Source organism: Pempheris klunzingeri, chromosome 4 (assembly GCF_042242105.1).
Source record: "Pempheris klunzingeri isolate RE-2024b chromosome 4, fPemKlu1.hap1, whole genome shotgun sequence".
NCBI classification, from domain to species: Eukaryota; Metazoa; Chordata; class Actinopteri; order Acropomatiformes; family Pempheridae; genus Pempheris; species Pempheris klunzingeri.
The window spans coordinates 14,320,226-14,344,835 of record NC_092015.1 but is presented as its reverse complement, the minus strand read 5'-3'; the positions used below and the strand labels follow the sequence as shown (position 1 = coordinate 14,344,835).

Genomic DNA, 24,610 nt, shown 5'->3' with positions numbered 1-24,610 from the left:
GCTTTGGGAGATCTTCTCTTGGTTCGTTAGCTTCAGATAAACTTGACATGCTTGCACTGAGGGAGAACTGTGGATTTTGTTCTCCAGTCAATCAATTGAAAGCACATGATTTTGTAAATGGCCAAAATAAATAAGGGGAACAATTACAGCCACCAAAACCTGTTTCGATGTTCAAAATGTCGTTTTTCAGACAGGCGTGTGAGAAGTGACTTACAACAACATTCTTCTCTTATATGCAAATCCTTTCTTTGTCTTTTGTTAAATAAGCACCAGCACTGTGATTACTGCCAACATTTCAGATGGAAGCCAACATGCTGAAGGCCCGACGGTGTCGCTGTCTGATATTTAGTCCAAAAAGAGGCACTGAAAACAAATTGGTTTGATCGCCAGCAGACGTCCAAAGTTACAGATGAAGTGAAATTGCGCCACAAGCTGTATGACAGTTTCTCATGCTGTTTTAAAAATATTTTTTCAAATATAGTGGATATTCTTTATTTTGTATTTGTATTTTGTATTTCTGTTTTTGCTGGATGTCGGTGTGTCTGTCACTACATTTGACTGAAGTTTATAGAGCTGATTCTCAGCAGCTTTGTTGTATTTCCAACCTTTCACACTCTAAATATCACCTCAGAGATTTAAAGTATCAAAGCTATCCGCAGTAGTGAAATGTAACTATGTACATCTACTAACAGTTTAGAGTGACTTGTACTTTACTTTAGTATTACCATTTTTATACCCATCTATATCACTACATTTCAGAGGAAAATAACAGTACAGTATCTAAAAAGTAAATTACTTTTTACCTGCTGTACTGTTTATCTTAACATCCATAACTACTACTCTTTTTACATAGAAAACATGCGCTCATCTTTCAAATTTCACTATGCTGTGATAAAACATCCCAGCATTATATAAAGTGATTAAAATGAGCCTCATCCCCACCTGTTTACATTTTATTGTATCAGAAATAACAATCAAATAATATAATATATGAAAATGTATCACTGATAGTGGCCGTTCTGCTGGCTAATTAGTACTCTTACCTTTGATGCATAAGCATGCTTAATTAGCATTAGCATTTTTATATTGTTGTATTGTGACTTTACAGCTTGTCCTGGGGGAAAACGATCTTAGTGTTAGCTCAATTTTTCAGACTGATAGATCATCTATCCTTGTTTTGTATATTTTGAATTAAATTAAAAAGCATCTTGGTACAAACTATCAGCGACCCAAGGAAAAGGCCAGATGCTCCATTCCAAGCTTCAGTATGTGAAGGACCCTTAAAACCTAACGCCACCCTTCAAATATCGCCTGTGCCAACAATTGATTCACTCAATATGCAAATAACACAGTGTGTATCTTATGTAACAGAGTCAGAGCAAACTACCGGTGGAAGAGAGCCAAATTAACAGCCCAAGTGAATGCCAACAAGTTGTAAACAAGTTGTAGCTGTGTATTGTTTTGTTTACAATGTGTGATCCTATCTTTGTGGTCGACCTGCCACAAGATGTGAGGGCAAAATACTTTCTCACAAAGCAGAACCGTTCATTTGGGATCTGGAGAGTTGTGTATGGATATGTCACATGCTGCGTGTTGCGCAGTGTATTTCCACAGGGGTCTTCAGTCTGGGTGTGGTGTCAGACATTTAAAACAGCAGGATTGACCACACAGTTAAGATTGTCACAGAAGGATTTAAGACCTGATGTCAAAATAACATCTTGCTGACATTTCTTATCATCTGTGATAAAAATCTCAGACATGACTGGAAGTGACTCCTGCTGACAAGGCTTTACATGTTACAGTAGACTGCATACTACTCAGCTGGAACCAGATCTGATGACTGTAGTGAACAGTGTTTATTTGCTGTGGTTTTATTACTTGTGCTGTAACCACTGACAATGCATCTCATTAGATTTTATGCATCATGCATTATTTTGATTGGACTACTGTGCTAAAATTCTGCTCAATTATGACATTATCACCACTTTTAAACATAGCAACACAGTAAAAACGTGTTTACATGCCTTCTGGATCTTAAAGCGAATGCATTTTATCCCAAATAATATTCATATCAACTTCTCTGAAATGCACAAAAAGAAAGGGAGACACTTTCGAACATCTACAACAGTCTGTGATGCTGACAATAATATCATACTGTCATAAAAAAGCTACACAATAACAGAAAATGGATTTCGCTCTCGCTTTTTTTTAAGTTCAGTTAACTTCTAAGCCATTTGAAAGGTGTGTTAAGCGCATGGTTGACACCTGCCACATCACAGTGCAGCTATCAGCAATTATCTTTGACAATTATCTCTAACAAATGTTTATGGCACAGGGATCATTTCCTCACACCTAATATTTATCAGAAGACAGGGGCAGGTCTTAAACCTAACTGTAAGAGATTATATAGTGACAGTGTTTTGTCAGTGGTGTTGACATGAGAAGGCTGCCGTTTAAAGTCCAGAGAAATCAACCAGCATTCATCACCCACAGCAGCGCCAACTGGTATCAGGACAGCACTGTGTTGTCACTCAGTTATTTATAATATATACACGAGGTTAAACAAAAAAGAGGGTAAATCGAGTAATCAAATGTAATATCAGAGCAAAAAGAGCAAATTTGTTGCAGCAGTTTACGTAAATACCAACATTCAAACAGTCAAATGAACTCACCTAACCTCTCTTTGTGGATTTGTAGTTTCAGTCGGCTTTCCTCACTCAGACCTGTAACCTCTGTCAACATCTGAGCCCATTTCCCTCGTGGATCTGAACACCACGCGCCCCCTTCACCCTAACAGTGAGGCACTTCGATTAGATTGACTGTCTAAATATGTATGGAAGTTGTTGATGGGCTGGTTTCAGATTTTGGCAGCTCGCAATATCATCCCCATTCTGTGTGTGTGTGTGTGTGTGTGTGTGTGTGTGTGTGTGTGTGTGCGGTTGGCACTCGTCCAGGCTAGCCCAGCAATAAGATATACAGAAAGAAAAACCTGTTGCAACAGGTTCCAAAAGATCTACTGGTGCAGTCATTGGCAGCTGGCAGCACTCTCTTCCTCCTTCCATCAGTCTTTCTTTGCCTGACTGAATGGTTACTTGTCTGAATGGGATATAAGATACACTACTGATCACAGCCAGCAGCAGAGAGCAGGCACTGTGCCCTGGTTTCTGAGCTCACCCATGCCAAAGGCTGTCTTAAATATGACAAAGTTCCACTTAACCGTTGAGCATTCAAACAAACATGCAAATGTACAAGTAAACACAGGCAGGTTTGTTTGTGAATTTGAAGCATACGAGAATACATGCAAGGTTACAGCTATGGCTACTGAAAGTGAGGTTAAACACCGTTAAACAGAAGCAATCAATCTGGAAAATTCTATTTCTGATGCAACCAAAAGGTGTTAATGTCATGGCTAATGGACGTACCCAGCAAGCAGGCTGTTGTGGTCTGCAGGGAGTGAAGTCAAACTAATCTCAGAACCTTCAGGCAGCTCCTACGCACGCTTTAAGATGCTCCGTGGGGGCACCTTTGCAAGCATTTTCTTTTTTCTTTGAGAAATTTAAACTTGGGATCCTCACAATGGTTCTCAAAGTGACAGTGCGAGGCTCACAGAGTAAGGGAGCTAGAGAAATAGAGGAGAAAGTGAGCGAGGGAGAGGGAGCAGAGGTATGTCACTACAGGTAGATTCCTATCCTATCCTCCCAATGAACCAGGAAAACAGTAATAGTCTTAGCTCGTAGCTATAGCTTGAACAAACCCTGTCCTCAGTGAGAGGGCAAGGCAGAATGACAGAGAGACACAGGATTAATTACAGATTGAATAAACTCTTGTGTTACAGTGCGAGGCCTCTGCAGAGCGAAGCTATTCCTGAAGGCTCTTTCTGCCAAACATTTAGTTCTTGAGAAGGGTGTAATGTGGGAACACATTCAAGGGGGCACTTCAATGAAAGTCTCATTGTCTTCTGGGGGGAAAAAAATTGCCCCAGTGCTCAGGTGTTCTCAGTTGCAATATCATGTTTGCAGAGTTAGGAAATGTTATTGACTCTTTTATGATTCATTAGAAACAAAGAGTTTCTTGATACCACTCTGATAATCAGTATTATTTGAAGTTTTTATCATCCTGAACTCAACCTGAAAGAGCTTTTCATTAACTTCTTATTTGACTATCCACCTGTAAGGTTAAGCCCAATATCAGTGTAATTCCAGAACGATACATGAACTCAAATGCTGCTCAAAAGCAGAGAAATAAATCATGGCAGGGTGACAGGTAGCTGCCAGTCTGTGAGATGCAGTCACGCTGATGACAAATATTCAAATCACTAGTTCTTATATTCAAATCAGCATCTTGTCATACGAGTGGAATGTAGACATGCTGATTCAGCATGTGTAGTTGTCTTAACTCGTATAGCTGGATTTTCTTCAATAGCTTTAAAACAACAAGCCTAACTTAAAGACTCAGTTGGTAACTTTCATGAAATTATCTTTTTGTCATATTTGCTGAAAATGTCACTATATCCTGACTGTAGTTCATGAGAAAAAAAACACGTTCCTTTGGCCCGTCCTACTGCTCGTAATGTTATTTGCAAGAATCCACCACACCCAAATGAAAACAGCGAATCAGAGCAGAAGGACTGTCACTGTCAATCACTGCACATGCACATGCTGCACAGCCCTACGTCCCCGTGCAATGCTCTCAGTCAGTCAAACTCAGTATGTTCAGCTTCAGGAGGAGCAGCAAACACATAAACTATGGCACACATACGTGGAGTGTACTTCATGCTTTGTTCTTAGGGACACACATGAGGCAGAGGCGATTCTGCTCCTCTGCTCTTTTGCCAATCACAGACAGATCTTTATCAATAAGTTAATGAATTGATAAAGTAAAGCACTCTCTGTGTCTCCGTCTGTCCAACAAAACTCATCATTGAAAGCAGTACACCTCATTTCTGCACAGTCCCTGGGCTACACGAAACAACACCGATTTTTCTGCCCTCTTGCAGCATGGGTCCTGCCCTCAGAGTGTGTTGATGGATTATTTATGAATCACACCGTGCAGAAGCATGCCCTTTAATTCTAATTAATTTCCATCATCTGTTCAAGGATGTGCTTCATGATCTCTCCCCGATGACCCACACCTTAACCTTAAGTATGAATTAAAAACAACAAACGGCACAGTGCATTTGAATTGCACTGAGTCTAAGATGAAGTGAATGAAAATCTAATTCCAGATTATATGTATTCAGAAACTGTGATTTATGAGTGTGTGTGAAAATTTACATTCAGGGTCCCTGAGGCAGTGAGATTTATCACTAACTTCACTTTTTGGCTCAGGGTAAGGTTATATAAATTCAGATATTACTTTGCTTGTCCCAGGAATATTTCAAAATGTGCAGCTGTCTCCCAAGTGATTATTCTGTACGTTATATTCACAAAATCCATTTCTTCATCTATTCAGGTCCCTCGTTAAAAAACAGGTTCAGAAATGCTTTTTAAGGTCAGGATGATTATACAACATATTGATTCACATCTCATTAGAACAGTTGAGACCAAACACTAACCTGAGCTTTTAAGCAGAAAACGTACTGCAGCGTTTAACATCCTGCTCGGCTGTTGTTTACTTCAAGTCAAAAAAACACAGACTGGGACGGGGCTGGCTTACATTATGATTGGAAAAAAGACCAAAAGTAATCAGAATAGGACAAAACAGAACATATCATGGCATAAAGATGTTGTCTTACCTCTGATAACATCCATCCATCACACCTCCATTAACTTCCATTACTGTGACAACCAATTTAACCAGGAAGAGTGAATGATGTCGTCTTTCAGTCTTTACCAAAAGTATGCTCGCTAGATTAAATAAAAATGTTTTTGATCTCAAAACTGCTTACACTTTTGACCTCTGTACTGTAGTTTCACCATTTTAAAATCCTTTTTGCTCTGGGCCTTCACATACAGCAGATATACGGACCCCTGCCAAGGAGTTCAATGAAATGTTTTTGGTGAGTTTCCTATAATTGATTTCTCCCACATTGACCCTTTGAAGGGATTTGCCTTCTGTCCTCTTGGTTCTCTTTAAATCAATTGGGGACCCAGTGGTCCTAATCCTATGGATGGCAATGAGATTTCAGCCCGTCATGAAATTTAACAGTCTCAGTCAGCTACAGCAAGCACTTGAACCTGCAGCATCTCTATTCCAAAGAGCTTTTTTCTCAATATTCTGTAACTTGTATGTATTACAGTGTGTAAAATTCACTCCAAGGAAACAGCGGAGAAAGTTGGGATGATTATTGTTCTCTGATGTGTCTCTCCACTCTAAGAACCACGGTTACACCTGAGAACACCTTTTGTACCTGCCTAAAATAGCATATGATGATACCTTTGTATGCAAATGGTAAAACAAAATCAGAAGTTGGTTAAAATTAGTTTATTACATTAGGATTGTGTAACACTGTTTATTACAGAAGCAATGAGAACTCAGAATAAAGACAATATTCTTCTCAGTGCAATCCAGACTGACGCCTGCTTGTATAAATGTTTTTTAAATCTCAAGTCTTGTTGGTGCAAAAACACAATCTTAGATGAATGAATGATATTGTTGACTCTAAAAGCATTAACCTGTGGTCTGCTTGGTTGATTGTCCAGAGGATGATTTATCAAAATGAACGCAGTTCACTCAAACATCAACAAAAGGTACTGCAGTGTTTCGAGTTAGCATCGCTAGAAGACCATTGCAATATGAGGCAGGATGTAAGATTGAAAGCTGCATAGAAAAACCTCTGTCAGCACTCAAGGACGGGCCTCAGTGCACATCAGGCTGTCCTGGCTGTAGTGTACAGGGGGGTTTTAAATAAAAAATACTCCTGCCAGCCCAGTAACCTCCAGGTGTTCACTTCCCTCCAGTTTCAACGTCATTCATATTCACGGAGTTTCGGTGGCATTAGCCCAACTGGGAAAGGTATTCAGCTGGAACATGGCCACGCCCCACGTGTTAATGGCAATGTTAATGGTAATGACTCCAAGAAAGTTCAGAATGAATCCAGCTTTGGCCTGAAACAACCAGAATAATAATACAGGCTTATATTGGTCCAAAGCAATACAGTGTTTGGTCAACACCCTATCACAGTCTGTCTTCCACCAATCTAATTAAATCAATACCGATTTGTCGAGCTACTGAGGCATTTATTCATTGCATTTGCTCCTCAGGCCGCCTGAGCTCAGTTTCCATGGTAATATTCAGGATATTATGTGTATGCAAACAGATAATAATGATCAGATACGGATTAATATAAGCAGCTTATCTAAAAACTGGATATGAGCCTTTATCAAAACCCTTGTGTGCATGAGAAAACGCTCACTTACAGGGTCTCCGTCTCTTACCATGTCCATGACTTTAAGGTTGCCGTAGGAGAAGGCGATGGCGTTGGGTGGAGTGGCGACGGGCAGCATGAAAGCCAGCGAGGCCGAGATGGTGCAGGGAAACATGACATACAGTGGATGTATCTTGATGGCAGTGGCCTGGTTAAAAAAATATTTGTTATTAATAGATTTATATCTATTACTACTATTTGAAATACATTCACACACATGCTAAATTTTTCAGGGCTCTGTGGGGAGGGATTTTTAATATGGTTGACATCAATGACAAGGGCAGATATGTCATAGATGGTCAATCAGCTTAGCATAAAAACTGGAAGCAGGGGGGAAACAGCTACCCATGCTAGTTTATCTCCGAAAAGACTCTACAAAGTCACTGTGTCCAGGCTGTTGTTTGTAAATGAGCACATTTCCCAAAATGTCAAACTATTCCTTTAAAGATTTAGAGAGTATTGTATCCTGTCTCACCATGGAGGCCAGTATTGGCAGAAAGAGAGTGGTGGTTGCAGTGTTGCTGGAGCATTCGGTGAACATGGCCACCAGCAGACACAGCAGGATGGAGATAGCAAAAGGAGGGATGCTCTGGAGCGGTATCAGACTTTCTCCCAGCCACAAAGAAAGTCCAGATTTCTTTGGAAAAAAAAACACACATCAGCGTCAAAACAATTTATAGAGAGGTTTGCCTTCAGAAAAATGTGGATTTAATGATTTAAACTGCATCACCTCACTTCCATGGGCCAAAGCAAAGCCTCCTCCCAGAAGCAAAAGGATGTTCCAAGGCATCTTTTCATGGACGATGTCCCAACTAAGCAGAGGTGCAGGAGCTTCAGCAGGGGCCCCTATTAGCACCAGGAGACCAAGAAGAAAAAAGGCGAAATCTTTACAGCTGACAGTTTGTTTTCAGGTATCAGCTGAAAATAAACTGATATATCTAACTTGGCTGTAAAAAAGAATAGCTTTCTTGTCAACAGATAAGATGCTGTGACCATAAATCCACTCCATAAAGATAAAGGGAACTGTGATAAACTAATAAACCATCAAAATCATTATTTAACTGTGCTATTTTAACTGGATTCATACCTCTAAACTATTTTTTGTCATTTCCAAGGTGACAAATGGACTATGGCACCTCAAAGTCTGCGTCACATCTTTTAAACTAAGCGTGTGTTAATCACGTTGTCACTCTTCTGTGTACAAAACACACTGTTTTTCCACTTTCTGGAGTACCTAAGACCTTGATGCTTATAGGCAGGAACAGGACACGCTTAACTTAAGTTACCTAGGGAGAAAAAAAATATTCATTGATAGAAAAGTGATTTGTCTAAGAACCAGTGCAGCATGAACTGTTGCACAGGCTTGACCTTGGTGCTATCAGGATACAACTCAGGAAGGAGTTGGGATAACAGATATTAGAAAGCACTGAATCAGCACGATAAGTTGTCACGGGCAGTAAAAGTTATTGACGGTACGTTTGTCTGTTACAGTACACAGATAGAGAAGACAGATGTGGTTATACAACAGCATCCTATCTTTATGCGACAGACTTGCAGCAACATGCCGCAAACATAAAATGTGATGCAACAGTGAATGAACATTTCCCATTGTGCTGTCCAGACATGCAAAGCTAAAAACAAACTTGCTTTAACAAATAGTCTTATTCCTGTCATGTGCATTTCATCAGAATTGTATCAATGTTGCAATGTTTACTAATCAAAATGGGCATCACAATCCTATTCCTATATCCTATGAGAGTTAAGACATAAGAAAGCCCTTTAATATGAATCTATAATATGATCCTCAAAAGGTGCAAAGTCAAGTTGTTTGTGTACACACAAAATTATCAGAAGCGTGACAGCTGACCCACCATCCTTGGACTTCCCAAAGCATCTGGGCAAATTGGACGGGATGCAGAAGAAGAGTGCTGACATTAATATGGCCACTGTGCCATCTGTAACGTACCTGTTGAGAAAACACATTTACAATATCTGCATGTCATGTATTAACATTGTGAAAATACTCAAGCTACTGTAACTGAAACCTAGGTCATTCCCTGGGTAACTGTCCACCTCTTCACTTTTCCACTGAGGGGTCGTGAAAAGCTGTGTAGCAGTTTTTGCACTCACGTTTTGTCTTTGTTGAAGAGCACAGTGGCCCAGCCGGGTATGAACCCAGGCTCCCTGGTAAACCACAGAAGAACCAGCAGCGTGAAGATAACCAGCACACAGCCCTCAGCGAAGCTCATCCTGCCCAACTTTTTGTACTCATTTCTGATTACCTGGTATGCCTCCCTGTCACCATCTCTCTTAGTGCCACATCCAAAGGTATTTTTAAAGCTGGAAATACACAAAATGGTAAAAATGTTTTTAGAATGTGGAAGCTTTGGTAGTAATCAGAGAATTACTCCAGTCCATGAAACTTACTTGAAGCCCAAAAAAAAAAACTGCAGCCACAACCAAGACAGGGCGAGCATTAGCAGCATGTTGGGGAATGAGAAGCCAAACCAGCTTGCAAAGTTGATTATGCCTCCATTAGCTGGGAACAGTCTGTTAAAGGTGAAAACAAACCACTCAGAAAACGGTTGAACCCACACACTTGTCTGGACTCTCTTGTGCAATAAGAATTTTGGCTGTAACTTATTAGCTACTAGTGTAACACTTTCTTTAAACACGGCTTTAAAGCCGAAGGTACTTGCAATCTACAACAGTGAGACTGACGCACTGGCCACTGAATGTTTCAGTGTTTTGAACCACTGTACATAACACAGTTCTGTGTAAGGTGATTCATATACTGCAAGTTCAGAACCACAAGATGAATCGGCATTAAGGTAACTTGCCAAACTTGCCGTGTGTGTGTGTGTGTGTGTGTGTGTGCGTGTTGAGTGTGTTTATTTGCATATGAGCAAGTCTTACTTATCAATCTGGCCTTTCAAGATGACATTGGGTGTGGTTCCTGTGAGGGTGGCTGTGCCACCAATGCTGGCAGCATAACAAACACTCAGACTCATTCCTTTCATTAGTTTCACATACTTCTGCTCCCTTTTCAGTCTGCGCTGCTCAGCCTCTGGATTCCTGTCACAAACTTCCAGGGGGACAGAGCTGACACCGTCAGCATTCAAAAGACATCTCAGTTGTTGAAGTGTTTTGTATGCAATAGTTCCAAGCTTAAAAACCTACCTGAAGTTACATCATCTCCCGACATTTCCTTTTTATCTTTGCTGTCGTCTTTATCTGCATCCGCATTGTAACAACAATAGTAAAAGATGGTAAGCAGAAAGTTTATTCTCTCTTTAACAAGTTAAACATTTAGTTTAAAGAGAACATAAAAAAAAGGCTGTTACACAGACACACACACACACAAACACACACACAGACACACACCCACCCATGTTGATGCTGCTGTCCTGTGGTTTGGGTTCCTTGTCGTTGAACTCTCTGGTGTCACCCATCTCGAATACCTGGTTTTCCTGACCATTCCTTGCATCAGTCAGGCTATAATCACTGTCTTCACTGCTGGCCTCTGTGTCACACAGCTGCTGCAGCACAGCGTTGGCGATGGGCAGCATCATGGCTGTGGAGGCCGTGTTACTGATCCACATGGACAGAAAGGCCGTGGTGCTCATGAAACCAATCATCAGGCTGCGGAGGACACAAGACACATGATGGACAGTTTTAGAGAGCATGTAAAGGGATGTCAGTGACAAATGATACAAGTACATACACTATATGGCCACAAGTATGTGGATGCTCGAACATTACAGGACAGGGTTTATATTGTAGCCACACTATGAATGCAAAGAATAAAGGTTCTTACAGAGATGGCTTCACCCCCACAATAAGCAGAACTTGAAGGGCGATTCTCCTGTGCAGGTTCCAGTGCTCTACAGCAATGGCCACCAGCAGCCCGCCAATAAAAAGCATGTTGGAGTCTTTCAGGTACTGAATACAAACCTGAATAAAGGAAAGAAAATAGACTAAGGAAATCTAAATAGGCTCATGGTGGAGTGTAAAAACTGATTGCTTGATCCTTAGAAAGACCCCGTCTTTTAATTATCAGAAATGGCTAATTAAAATATGTGTATACAAGAAATACCTCGTCTGATTCCAAGATACCCATCATGGGAAAGAGAATGACAGGCAGCAGGGCGGTCACAGCCAGAGGGATACACTCTGTACACCAGTACAGCGCCATGAGGATTATTATGAAGCCACATTTTGCCTCCTGTAATGACGGACAAGGACCATGTCGGTCAACATGCACAATACACAGTATACTAGTTTTCTGCACATGACTCTAAATTCTCCGAAGCACGTAGGAGTGATGGCTACTTGAGAAAGAGCAACACACCAGTCGAAGCCTCTTCAGTACAACACACCAGAAACTTGTTATGCTTGGCTAAGCTACTATAGTTCAGTTTCCCTGGTTTATCATTCTCTGAAAACTGTGCAATCATTTTGAGTAAATGCTTTTAGAACCCCTGAACATGATCCCACTTCAATTCATCATAGTCAAGGATTACATGGTACAAAGGGTCACCGCGGAGGCCTTGTTGCTAAGCAGACAATGTAAAGCAGTGAATGTATGTCCAGTCTCATGTCTTTGATCCTTTTTGATTATCAGAGGTTGTCTCATTTTGTAGCAGAGGCTTCATAACTTTTGAATGCGATTTGGGTACAGTACTGTTGGAGCTCTACCTCTATTTCTCAAATGTACGTTGTGGACTGAAGAAATTAATTTGGGAAAAAAAACAGAAGACAAAGCAGAACTAGACTCTCACTGGATTAATTGCAAATTGTATTAAAACAATCTTCCCAATGAATTGAAGTCAAGTCACAACATATTTAGATTAATGACGCTCTACTCCTCTCTCTCCTGACTCTTCACTGGTAAGAATTATACTTTCAATCACTTTCATTACCTCAGTCATGGACAGCAGAATCAGCAATTATGTGCCTCATTAACTTCAAAACATATGTTCAAATAACACCTATCTCCAATATCATCCTCTACCACTGAAACAACCTCGACTACCACTTCCCTTCATGCATAGTAAAGTGTAAATAGCCAGACAGCCACTACTCAGCTATTTACATCTGGCTAGGTCATGTAGTATAAAGTAGTATAAAGTGAGGTGGTAAATAGTTAGGGTAAAGGATTTTCACCTAGGAGATCATAGTTTGAGCCCTATGAAGAACCAGCTGTCGAAATAGCCTTATTTATTTGTATACTTAGTTAACTAATTTATTCCAGCTTCCTTTTATTATTACCAGTTTTCATTTGCAGTTTGGTTACGTTTAGTCACCAAAACTACTTGGTTGGGTTCAGAAAAAAATCATGGTTTGGGTTAAAATAATAAGTCAAATACAAATATAAAAGGAAGGGCACATTAAACATCACAGTTAGCATCTACAGTTAGTGCACTGTAACCTTTGCAAAGCTTATTCCTGGTAATAATTCCTGGTTGCCCTTGGACTTAAAGCTTAAAAGCTACTGTTGCAGCCAAGTACAATTTGCTAAAATAGTTGTAATGGTATCTAAATTCATGTTTTACATGATTTTAGTATTTGTTCTTATTGCAATAAACATTAAGATAACTGAATAGCCAGTTACAAGGCTGATGTTCAGTTTTGTTGATATAGATTTGAAGCAATTCGGGGCTGTCTCTTTATCTAATGGCCTGCAAAGAGAGGAAAACATCATCATCACCAACATCATCAGTAAGAGTTGAATGTATGTAGAGAATAAAATGGTTGTGGTGGAGTCAACTTGAAGGTGTTGCAGACAGAGAGGCCCTGTCTGTTTTCTGTGCTTAAGTGAGAAAGATCATTTAGAGTCTCTGGGCTTTAGGGAGACTGGTTGGGGACGTGGAGACTCTACATCACATATGTCAAACTCAAGGCCCGCGGGCCACATCCGGCCCGCGATACAATTATATACGGCCCGCGAGATAATTTCATGTGACTATTAAGAATGGTCGGTAAACAGCACTCCCACCTCTAATACTACAAATCCCACAAAGCACTGAACAGCTGCCGCCCCTCCTCCCACAGGTATAATGACACACCGATCAGCGGATCAATGCCTCGATCAGCGCTGTTATAGCGACACTTATGGCACGTTTCCACTAGTACCTACTCAGTTCTACTTGGAGTAGGTACTAGTGGAAACGCGCCATTAAGCCACCCCCCCCCCCAAAATAAATGGCTAAACGAAAAGTGGACTTTGAAAACAGAGACTTTCAAAGCAGGTGGGGGGGCAGAGTTTTACCTGTTTGTCTGTCGGAGGTGAACCTGTGTGTCTTGTTTGTGGAGCTGATGTGGCCATAATTAAAGAATATAAATATAAGACGACACTATGAGACAAAACATCAGGATAGTACAGAAAATAAAAAAATTATTTAAAATTCTATTTATTTTATTGAGGAAAAGTTGTTGAAGTTTGGCTGTTTACATTCATATTTCTGGATAAAATATATATTATATTATTATATTATATTATATACTATAATAAAAGAGTCACTTTTAGAGTCTTCACTAAATGTTGAGCCCGTTTGGCCCGCGACTTAGTTTTAAATTTTGGCCCTTTCTTTGATTGAGTTTGACACCCCTGCTCTACATCACTGAGAGTCTTCACTGCTCATGCTGGTGATGGAGCGCGCCTTGTTTGTAATCTAGGACAGAGCGGTGCTTCGCTAGGCATCGGATATTGGACGGTGACATCAGACAAGACCAGATATGTATATATTTAATACCTAAAAAGTCCTATCATCACATCTATTTTTTGATGTACTGCTGGACATTTCACTAAAGGAAGGGACAGACCTGGGGACATTTTGGATGAGACCTTCTCTTACTTCTTTAGCAGCTGAGATGCATTTTTCTATGTATCTACCTAATGAGATTAATAGGAGATTTGTGCACTGCAAACATATCAAGCTAATTTAACTCAAATAGCAATAATACCACAGCTCGAGGGATTTTGTTTACTCTGTCTCCACCTATTCTTCCCATCAGGAGTTCTGCAGAACTGTGGACATCTAACTTTGTGGCAAATGTTTTGGAAGTAAAATTTTGACATCTCAAACAACAATGAAGTGCATACTTAAACCTTTATAGACACATTTACAAGTTCAGCAATATTTAGGGGTTTAAAGTATCATAGCCATGGCCTAATATATGTATTGTATAGGATTGGACTAATATACATCATGCAATTAAACAAGTGGAGCAGCACGTCTGAAATCGAAAATCCCACGAGGGAGAAAAAAAAACACACATACACATGTTCATTTTCTTACCGATGTCGGGATGATCAACGGCAGAGGCAGAAGCAAAAGAGGCGTCAGGAATATCAGAATGTAATCCCTGTACCTCCACAGGCATGTAAGGTATCCAGCCATGATCCGCAAGATGTGACCGACATCCATAGTACTGAAGAGTCAGAGGGAAAAAAAACAGTAATTAGTGACACCACCGCAGCATTTGAGTCAGTAACAGACAAAGTCAGAGTTTATATAGTGTCGCCCTGAAAAAAGATTAAAAATTAACTTACGAGTGAGGGGCTTGCATGCACAGGGTGTGCTTCCATGTGTTTGGAAGGGGATAGATAAGGTAAGCAACCAAGAGCAATAATACAGAAGAAAACTAATCTTTTTGATCTTGATTGTTTTGACTGTCAGGTGCAAAAGTAGAAAACAGTAGTGACTATTAAAATCCTATCACACGGCTGACACATTCCCACTATTTGACACCCATTGATTATATTTGTAACAAGGTGCAACAACACGTCTCTTTTTTCAGCAGACTGAGGTCATTTGGAGCTGATCCTCCTATTGTTTTTACAAGTTATAATTCAGAGTCTTATGCAGTATGGTAAGCTCAAAGATTGTGAGTCAACTTTTCATGCTGCGTACGTTAAGAGAAAGTAATCTCTGATATTGATATGATAATATTGCATGCATTACAAATTTCAGAAGAATATTGTGATAATATTAGTGTGAGAACAACAAGGGTGTAACTAATGAATATCAATGAGGTGATTCCAGTGAAATTTCAAAGGAAAGTCTGGCACAAAAGCTCAAATGTAGCCAGACCAGATCATCCTCCTACTGTGTGTGTGTGTGTGTGTGTGTGTGTGTAAAGTGACAAGGTAAAAAGGTTTTGAGTGATGATTGATGTTCTATAGCTTGAGGCAACCCTGAGTGTGTATCAAATTACGGTCAAAGTCCCCGACAGTCGCTGCACGGGGAAAACAAAGGCTTTCAAGTAAACCCTTTGTAATTTGGAGACTTGGAAAAAGAAAAAAACAATCCATGAGACAAAAAGATTTTAGACGGTTTCCCAAAACAGTGTTACGAAATGCTTTTAAAGATAGTGTCTCTCATTAAGAAGAGTGTGTTTAACTTGGGGTGGGATTATGGGTTGTGAGACATGAACGCTGCTTAAAGATTACGCTGCTGTGAGTGTCTGGGGCTGAAACATGGCTCTGAGATTGATGTAACTATGGAACAAGAAGTTAGATGATTTATTTGCACCACTTTGAACTCAACATTTGTCATTTTGTGACCTTGGAATAAAGGCTGTGTTTGCTTTTAGAGTGGGTTTATGTTGAGCATCGAAGTATTTTTGTCCATAAGTGGAATATTTGTGCAATATGTGCAGGTTTAGTTAAATAAAGTAAAAGTAAAGTAAAATAAATGGTACCGCAACACTGTGTTGCCTTTATTTTCCACATTTAGATGGAAGATTATGATATAGAGGGTCACAGGAAGGCTGTGTCTTTAGTGTTAGGCGCAAAAAATACCTTGATATACAACATAAAAAACATTTCTCAAACAGCAGAAAACATATGATAAAAATCCTGTTTATTCATTGTTGTATTTTCAACTAGCCAAGAAGAGTATTGAACGAGATAATCACTAATGGCATAGAAGAGGCCAGATTTATAGTGTTTATGCTGCTTTTCCCCGAGTGCCATTGCTGCCACTGACCACAGAGGGATCATGAATTCCCATCTCATCAAACACTGCTGACGTTAAGGAACGTTTTATCAGTAATTATGGAATAGAAAACCTCAAAAATTCTACAGTATACCTGTGAAGGCGATGGAGGTACTGTGAACATCTCCCAGCTCTGCTTCTGTATGTAGGCGTTCATGGTGTTATCTCTCACCTATGGAGCAACCAAAAAAAAAACACATTTCAGAGTTTATTGTCATCACAATTTGGATACGATTCTGCCATCATTCAACAAAAATGTCAAAAGTTTAGTTGATAATCATAAATAACTGACCTTACTATACATAGAAAGAGATCCTTTGCTTATAGTCTGTGGAGTAAAATTTCCTATTACGCAATTTTGTCAGTCGAGGCTAAAATTGCTCATCAATATCATCTATTGTGTGCCGTGTCAGTCACATTTATTATTACCAATTACAACAATGATATTGATAGTGATAAAATTTGATTTTGGTTTAATTATTTCTGTAGTGCATCTTTCACAGGATATCGTCCATATTATTCTAAATCTCTGAGCAATGTGAGCAAAAGAAACTGCAATTTGGACATTGTCTCTAAACAGAGCCATGGATAGTTCAGGAAAAAAAAATGTGGCTGCTAACGGGATGATTAGTACTCGTGCCAAGAATTCAGCATTGCTCTGTAATTATTCCTGTCACACTGTCTGGAAACTAAATCTAGTAAAAAGAAAAATTAGCCTTTAAATCAATAACTCATAATCAGGCCTTAATGACTACAGAGCTAGTTAGCTGACAAGCCTTACTCCAAAATAACTTAATTCAAACTAATTTCTCCTTAACTCCCCATTAGAGCTAGTTAAGAGCATCAGCACAGTAAAATAATACAGGCGATGTAGTTTCAAGACAAAAAAAGTAGTTTAGCACCTTTAAATAAATGTATGAAATGGACTATTGCAGACGTTACCGCTGCAATACAAGAAGTCTTCTCTGCTGCCATCTTGTTGTCTGTCTTGTCATGTCATGTCTGCTCTGTCTGCTATTCCTGGCCTTCAGTGTATAATGTATATGATATGTTTTCTATTTTTAGGATACCTTTTTGACTTAATGATAATTATAATAATAATAATAATGTACCTCTACCTTTGTGCATTCAGTTAAGGCCTTACACTGCTCTCTGTGGATTAAGTCATTAATTAATAAAACAATACTTTTTTAATCTATGGCATTTTTAATGATTCATTTCAGTTGAAGTGAGAGGTATTTGTAGCAGGGCTATTGAGGATGTTACGTCCTTTGGGGTGTTTAGAAACTGGGGGAAGCCAACATACAGCCAAAGACACTTAAACACTAAAAACACTAAAAAGGCAGACTCCAGTGTTTTTAAGACTATGAACTAGATGAAGCTTTAGGATAACAAGAAAAGTGGATTACAGCAACCTAACTTCTTTCATCGTCTGTCTTGGCTATCAGCAGGTTATTGAGTTATCTGATCCTTCTATGAGCACAAAAATTGGAAACATACTGGAGAAAATTCATAACAAAGCCTAAACGTGGACACAAGTCACGTCAAGATGAAAGTACAGAGAGCATTAGAGGATGTAAAAGTTATGTATCTGTGGTTTCTCTGTTTGCGCTTTGTGAGTCATTGCAATAAAAGTAAATGTTAGATATAAAGCTGCTCCTGTTTTGTAGTAAAATGTGACAGTCTGAGGTTTCACAGCAGCAGCTAATTTAACGAGCAGTTGATTAGCATCTAGGTTAGCTAGCTTTGGCTAGCTGTTAGCTGTTATTAGCCTCAGTTAAAGATGTACTTCACCTCTTTGTCCACACGGTGTTGCTGACTTCATGCTTCACTCTGCACCAGTGTCCTCTTCCTTTATGAAGGAAGCTGAGCTGGTAAGATAAGTTGCCTCCAACCTCGTTTCATTTTAACACAAACACCAGACGCTGCGTAAATGAAGCCGCTAGCGGTGGCAGGATTAGCTCGTTAGCTTCAGGGCTACAGCCTCACAGGTGGCAGGTTAATGTTTCTCCCGTGCTCAGATACTCTGAAAGCAACTTTGGACGCGTTAACACAGTTAATGTTTACAGTGAGGTCGGTTCGACATGGACGAGCCGGACACCGCAGCGATCCTTCCCGGAGATGTGCTCGCGTCCACCGGCGACGACATGCCGACCAGCGAGCTCAAAGAGGAGGCTGATGTGCCGACCGCTCGCTCCGTGCGACCGCCGTTTCTGTGCTGGCTGCCGGTGTCCGTGGAGCCGGTGTTGTTCCTCTCCATGTTCTCTGTGGCCCTGCAGGGGCCTCTGTACACACAGTATCTGTGGGACCGCATCAGCGAGGACCTCGGCTACAACGGCTCCAGGAGGTCCGGGTGCAGCAACGGCTCCGGGTCCGGGACCCCCGACCCGCTGCAGAGGGTAAAGGTCACTCATGTAAACATGCACCACAAAAGCACACAGTGCTCAGAGCTACACGGTAGAAAGCAGAAATCACTCCTGCACAGTAAAAGCACAAGACATGAGTACATTTAGAGGCATTTTTCCAAAGCACGATGTGAATAATAGTCAGAACTGTTCATGTGCAAAACACCCAATGTCACATTTCAGCAGGACACCCACTAAAAATATCACAACTCTACAGATGTTTACTGCTGGATTAACAGGGACAAGGTGCTGTTTTAAATCTATAGTTCCTGGACAGATTTTACATGAATCGCTCCCCCAAAAAAGATTCTATGAATAGTTAATATTGCATGTAAAGAAAAAAGCAATGGTGATAATGACAGTAAAGATACATAGGATGTCTTAAAGTTACATTGTCAAGTGCCATGTTAATGGAACTGTTTATTTGAAGAAAGGTGGCATTGTGCTGTATTATAAGCCACTAAACATAAAAGCATATAATACACAGACGAAAAGCTACATATAAAAACATAAATCACTCCCAACACAATAAAAGCAAGACCACAGTCAAACGCATGAATGTTGGTACATTTAGATGCATTTTGCCAAAACAAAATGTGAGTCTTGCCTAAAATGCAGGTGCATGAATTTTGAAAAAAAAAAAAGATCTGTGCCGTTCTTTGAGCAGTCAGGAGAAAAGAGTTTGAGATCATCTCAGCATTTAACCCACAAAGAGGAAGAGCAACCAGAATATGATGAACATGCACAATTTGAACGGGCTCACTGATTCTTTTTAAACGCAGAACTAGTAGTTGGCAGATCAGCATTTTTTGGTCTTAACAACTTGAAGCTCTTCGTGTGCCTCATGTGTCACCACACTGCTTCCTTGGTTTGTTTTTGCAGGAGGTGGAAACTTGGACGGCTCACTGGAACCTGTACATCAGTCTCGGGGGCTTTTCTGTGGGCCTGTTGGTGGTGCCTCTGCTGGGCTCATGGAGTGACCTCGCTGGTCGCAGACGTGTCCTCATCTTCCCCAACCTCGGCCTGGCCCTCCAAGCAGTGGTTTACCTAGTGGTGATGTACCTGAAGCTGCCCGTGGTCTACTTTCTGGTGGGCAGGCTGCTCAGCGGCCTTTTGGGGGATTTCAACGCCATCCTAGCCGGCTGCTTTTCGCATGTGGCTGATACCAGTGACAGAAGGTCCCGCACCTTCAGGGTGGCAGTCTTGGAGGCTTGTCTGGGCCTCTCGGGGATGCTGGCCAGCATCATCGGAGGGCAGTGGCGACAGGCACAACAGAAAGAAATGTGTGTTGTTGCACAGTCACATTATCCAAAGAAGCATCATTCACACCAGTGCACTTTGCTCAAAATCTAAATCTTGTTATGTTTTCAGGCCTTTATCTTGGTACATCAACCCCTACTGGCTGGTCCTGGCCACTAACTTGGCTTCGGCTCTGTACGCATACCTGTTTGTCCGGGAGTCTGTCCTGACAGACCCAAGTGCCAAGCTCTTCACCACCCGCCACTATAAAGCTGTCTGGCACCTCTTCTCAACAGGAGGCAGTACTAGTGAGGCAGGTGGAAGACTTCACAGATGCAAGCTGTGGCTTTACACACTGTGTTTCTTTCTGGTGGTGACCGTACACTTTGGCAGCAGGGAGCTGTATGTGTTGTATGAGCTGAGCTCACCGCTGTGCTGGGGGCCGGCCCTCATTGGCTATGGATCAGCAGCTCAGCACCTGGCCTACCTGACCAGTCTGCTGGGGCTGAAGATCATGCAGCGCTGTCTGGAGGACTCCTGGGTGGCTCTCGTGGGCCTGGTCTCCAACATCACTGGGCTGGTGGTCTTCTCTGTAGCTGACACCACCCAGCTCATGTTCACAGGTGAGACCATCTGGGGTGAGTTAGTGAGCTCCAGGTGGAAACAAAAAGTAAAGTCAGGACAATAAAAGATGACTACAAGCTCTGCTTACTCCATTATTAAGCACAAAAGTCAGGATTTATCTAAACGTTATGAAGCACAGTCATACCTTTTATAAGGTATGATGATGCATGACCAACTAAAATCTCTTATTATCCTTTTGATTAAGATTGGAGAGAATATTTATTAAAATCCATTTAATGACATTACAATGAAATCTCACATCCCCTTTTTACTTTTATTATCCCGCCTCCATTTGTGCTTTCCCAGAGATACATAGAGGTTTTGAAAACATGCACGCTTTTCCAGCCACAGGTGTAAATAGTGTCTCATTATCAGGCTAATGCTGTCATGCTGTCACAGCTCAGCAAGTGACAGACTAAACAGGCCTCGTCTATGCTGGCGACCTTGAAACCAGGCAATAAAAAAACTCTGCTTGTAGCCTGTGGGAATATTAACCACAAAAGTTGAACCACGCAGTGGAGGAGTCATTTCAGAGATTGTAAAGTAGTTGCACATTAATGTACGGGCCACCTTATATGACAGAACAAATGCATACATTGGTCTTTCGGAGCTCTGCACTGTGTATTAAAGTTAAAATGTTCTAATTTGTCTGTCGGCAGGGTACGGTCTGTGTTTCCTCTTCATGGCAGTGACGCCTGTGCTCAGGTCAAAGCTGTCCAAGTTGGTGGACCCATCAGAACAAGGTCAGTCACTGAACATGTACTGTAAACAACTGCAACGATTTCTAAACTGTGAGGATTGTATTTAGAAAAAGAAGATTTTCTTGCCCATATGTAATTTGTGCACAGGAACACAGCTCAGGGAGTCAGCTGTGTCACGTCTGAATGAGTCAGTGATTTTTTTAATTATTAGAATTAAATCAGTATTATTACGCTACAGTGCAGTTTGATGTGCTTTTTCCCAGGTGCTCTGTTTGCCTGTGTCGCCTGTGTGGAGAGCTTGTGTTTTCTGGTGGGCAGTGGGCTCTTCAACTCCCTGTACCCAGCCACGCTGCACTTCATGAAGGGCTTCCCCTTCCTTTTTGCTGCCATCATCCTCCTCATCCCCGCTGGAATAATTGGGTGAGTTTGCTCTTGCCTCGTTGGCCTAATTGACCTCATCTTTTGGCTGTTTTCTTATTCATGCGTTCTAGTTACAAAAGCAAGACATTTTTCAACAAGTACACTAGAAAAATACCTTTTAAAATGAGCTTAATTGATGGTTTTTCCATTAGCTCCTTGCAGTGTTTAGACCAGAGGAGAGACCACAGAGACTCCACAGCATCCTGACCTGAAGAGAGGCACGGGACAGAAACGTGTCGGGGTTGAAGCTCACACTGGTGTCGGCCTACGAGGTGAGCAGCTCTGACACAGTGACATCCATCATGTCTGTGGCGCTGGGACAGACTTTTGATCTTAACACTGTGATGAGACAGCTGACTGTTGTTGATTAGCTCAACGATCGGATTCTTCCAGCCAGTCACACTGAAGGGATCGAGACCAAAAGATGAAGAATCAACCTCCTGACTGACATTACAGCAAAACCTCCTCTGTGGTTATGACACAGACAGCGGAGACTCCGTCAAGTCTTTGCTGGTTTAGATGGTTCATCATGACATTCATGGTTCAATACATTTCATTTCATTTGATATATTTATAATGTAATGAGTGCCAAAGAATGTGCCTTACATTTCCATTTTGACTTTATCAATGTCAGTAGCTCTGATGGTACCACACAAGGTTAAGAATCATAAGAGGAAATTCCCAAACTGCAACGTAATGTGTTTTCGTAGAGTCATTTATTGATAGCAACATATCAATCACCTGACATAGGTGTGGTTCCTGAGTACAGTAGTAATTAATAAGAAAGACACCCTTGACACACTTATCGTTGCTTCCTTAACTGATCAAACAAAAAAGATCTGATGAAAAATAGTGAAAAAGTGTCAATAGTTTTTTGCATTAGGGTCACTTTATATAACTTTTTGTCAGAGGCAGGAGACTATAGGCAGTATGTGAACCCCTCTCTGCTAGCCTGCTGTTGGCTGTTGAACAAACTGCAACCATACTTTCAACTGTTTAGTTGTTTTAGTAACTATATAACTTCCTTTAAGCTCAGCCCATTTTCACTGGCCTCAGCCAGGCCAGTGAAAATAGTAGTTTGTTAACATAAAAGTCTAATCAGGAGAGGAGATATGACTTCACTTGTTGCCTAAAACCCATTAGAGGGTAAAACCTACATGTGGCATTTTATGCCAAAAAGAAGGGTGACAGGTGACAGTAATGTAGTTTTGATTTGAGATTTTTTTTAAGATTCAAAAACGTCAATTATTGAGATCATATATAAAAGAATGGAGGTTCTGATTTACTTAAAGACGTACAATGAACCATTCTGAACTAATTACCACAAGGTCAATCTGTTATCAGCCACCATACACTTGTCCTGCGTGGTCATCTCTGTGTGCGGTTAATTTTATGCTAATTTACACTTCAACTTTGCTACAGTTCAGAGGCAAATGTTGTACTTCTTATCTCTCACGTCTTAACTAAGTTACCATGTAAGTTATTATGGTTTTTTTTACCTGATCCCTGAGGGGAATTCACAAGATACTCATCAATGCATCAATTATTTCATTCCAATAATATAATATTGGGCCATTCTGCATAAGTACTTTAACTTAAGGTACTGTAATTAAATTCTGATGCTAATGCTTTTTTACTAAAGCAAAATTTTGAATGTATGACTTTTACTACATACAAAGTGCTTTTACTTTTACTTGATGCTTTTACTCAAGCAAAAGATCCAAGTACTTCTTCCACCACTGTCCGTTTGTACATTTAGTGGACAATCAGTCGAGTTAAGGGCGATCCTGAATCTGGTGGTGGTGGTTTAAAAAACCCTTCAGACCATAGAGTCAGTACTTGAGATTCATGTTTCATCTGTGCCAAACATGTCCGAAGCCAACTATCAGTAAAACACACCAGATAGTGTGAAACTGATGCAGCAGTTAAACCTTGACCCTCTCACTCCTCTTTCCATAAAGAGGACAAAGAGCACAGTCCAAACTCCCTGAAGACTCTCCTCCCTCCTCCCTCCTCCCTCCTCCTTCCACCGCCACCACCGCACATACAACACTGGATAGTCCCAGAGCTCAGGCCCACAGCCATCATGCACACAGGGGTCACGTCCTGGTGGCACACTAAAGGAACAAGAGCTGCCAAACCAGCTTTAAAATGCACAAAGGGAAGTAGAGAGGTTAAGTCAGATATTAACTCTGCTGCTGTCAATTGATCTGCATGAAGATTGTTTTTGATTCAAGGCGAGTTTGGTTGGATCATGTGATCATTCTTCAGGTGTATTGTGTAACAAAAAACTGTCTATTCTTTGTCTTAATCAGATGTGCAATATTCATCAGTTGCAATCTTTTTATGAATTGATAGTTTGTGACAAAGATGAGGGTTACATTTGTTTCTGATTACTTAACACAAAACTAAGTGAAGATCAAAAAATTGATTTCACAATTAAAATGTTTTAAAACGCATTTTATTTTTTACAATGTTTCAGATGAAAGAACCAAATTGTGTTTTTCACAGAGAACATTAAAAAACATGATAAAAAAAACAAACAATCCATGTGTTACTCCTTGAAAAAAGTAAATATCAGTTCACTCAGAGCATTTTAATAATGGTGGACATTGGAGTCAAACAATATTAAGGCAAGATCAGATAGAAACGATGCAGAACAGCAGTTGCATTCAGGCTCTATAATGATATAATTTTATAGAACAATATGTGACTAAAGCATCTTGATGGTTGCTTTGGTTAATAAGCAAAAATGTTCCATCACTTATTTATTTCAGCATCATCAAAGCAGTTGTTTAAATTGATTTTACGCAGCTGTAGACAAGCCTCGGTGTATCCTCTTGTTTTTACTTG

At 40.5% G+C, this 24,610-nt stretch overlaps 2 protein-coding genes across 2 annotated transcripts; one reads left to right on the top strand and one right to left on the bottom strand.

Annotated features, from left to right (window-relative positions):
* Positions 1–6,563: 6,563 nt before the first annotated feature.
* LOC139199808 (solute carrier family 13 member 2-like) lies at positions 6,564–11,561 on the bottom strand. The gene is made up of 12 exons (XM_070828975.1): positions 11,463–11,561; positions 11,184–11,320; positions 10,755–11,008; positions 10,547–10,600; positions 10,283–10,451; positions 9,794–9,916; positions 9,497–9,706; positions 9,238–9,332; positions 8,097–8,212; positions 7,842–8,003; positions 7,377–7,514; positions 6,564–7,046 (listed from the first exon to the last, which is right to left on the bottom strand). Exons 1-12 carry the CDS (start codon positions 11,559–11,561, stop codon positions 6,918–6,920), a joined length of 1,686 nt encoding a protein of 561 aa, XP_070685076.1. The 3' UTR covers positions 6,564–6,917.
* Positions 11,562–18,315: 6,754 nt separating this feature from the next.
* Positions 18,316–22,439, top strand: slc46a1 (solute carrier family 46 member 1). Its single transcript, XM_070829525.1, has 6 exons — positions 18,316–18,767; positions 19,656–20,056; positions 20,145–20,635; positions 21,296–21,379; positions 21,601–21,757; positions 21,910–22,439. Exons 1-6 carry the CDS (start codon positions 18,453–18,455, stop codon positions 21,962–21,964), a joined length of 1,503 nt encoding a protein of 500 aa, XP_070685626.1. The 5' UTR covers positions 18,316–18,452; the 3' UTR covers positions 21,965–22,439.
* The last annotated feature ends 2,171 nt before the right edge of the window (positions 22,440–24,610 follow it).

Coding starts and splice junctions, on each gene's coding strand:
- LOC139199808 (XM_070828975.1), bottom strand. CDS start 11,561: ATGGCGCTGTACTGGTGTACAGAGTGTATCCCTCTGGCTGTGACCGCC. Junction 9,917..10,282: donor TTGAAAGGCCAGATTGATAA/GTAAGACTTGCT, acceptor CACCTTTAACAG/ACTGTTCCCAGCTAATGGAG. Junction 7,047..7,376: donor ACCTTAAAGTCATGGACATG/GTAAGAGACGGA, acceptor TGGTTGTTTCAG/GCCAAAGCTGGATTCATTCT.
- slc46a1 (XM_070829525.1), top strand. CDS start 18,453: ATGGACGAGCCGGACACCGCAGCGATCCTTCCCGGAGATGTGCTCGCG. Junction 20,057..20,144: donor CAGGCACAACAGAAAGAAAT/GTGTGTTGTTGC, acceptor TTATGTTTTCAG/GCCTTTATCTTGGTACATCA. Junction 21,758..21,909: donor ATCCCCGCTGGAATAATTGG/GTGAGTTTGCTC, acceptor TTTTTCCATTAG/CTCCTTGCAGTGTTTAGACC.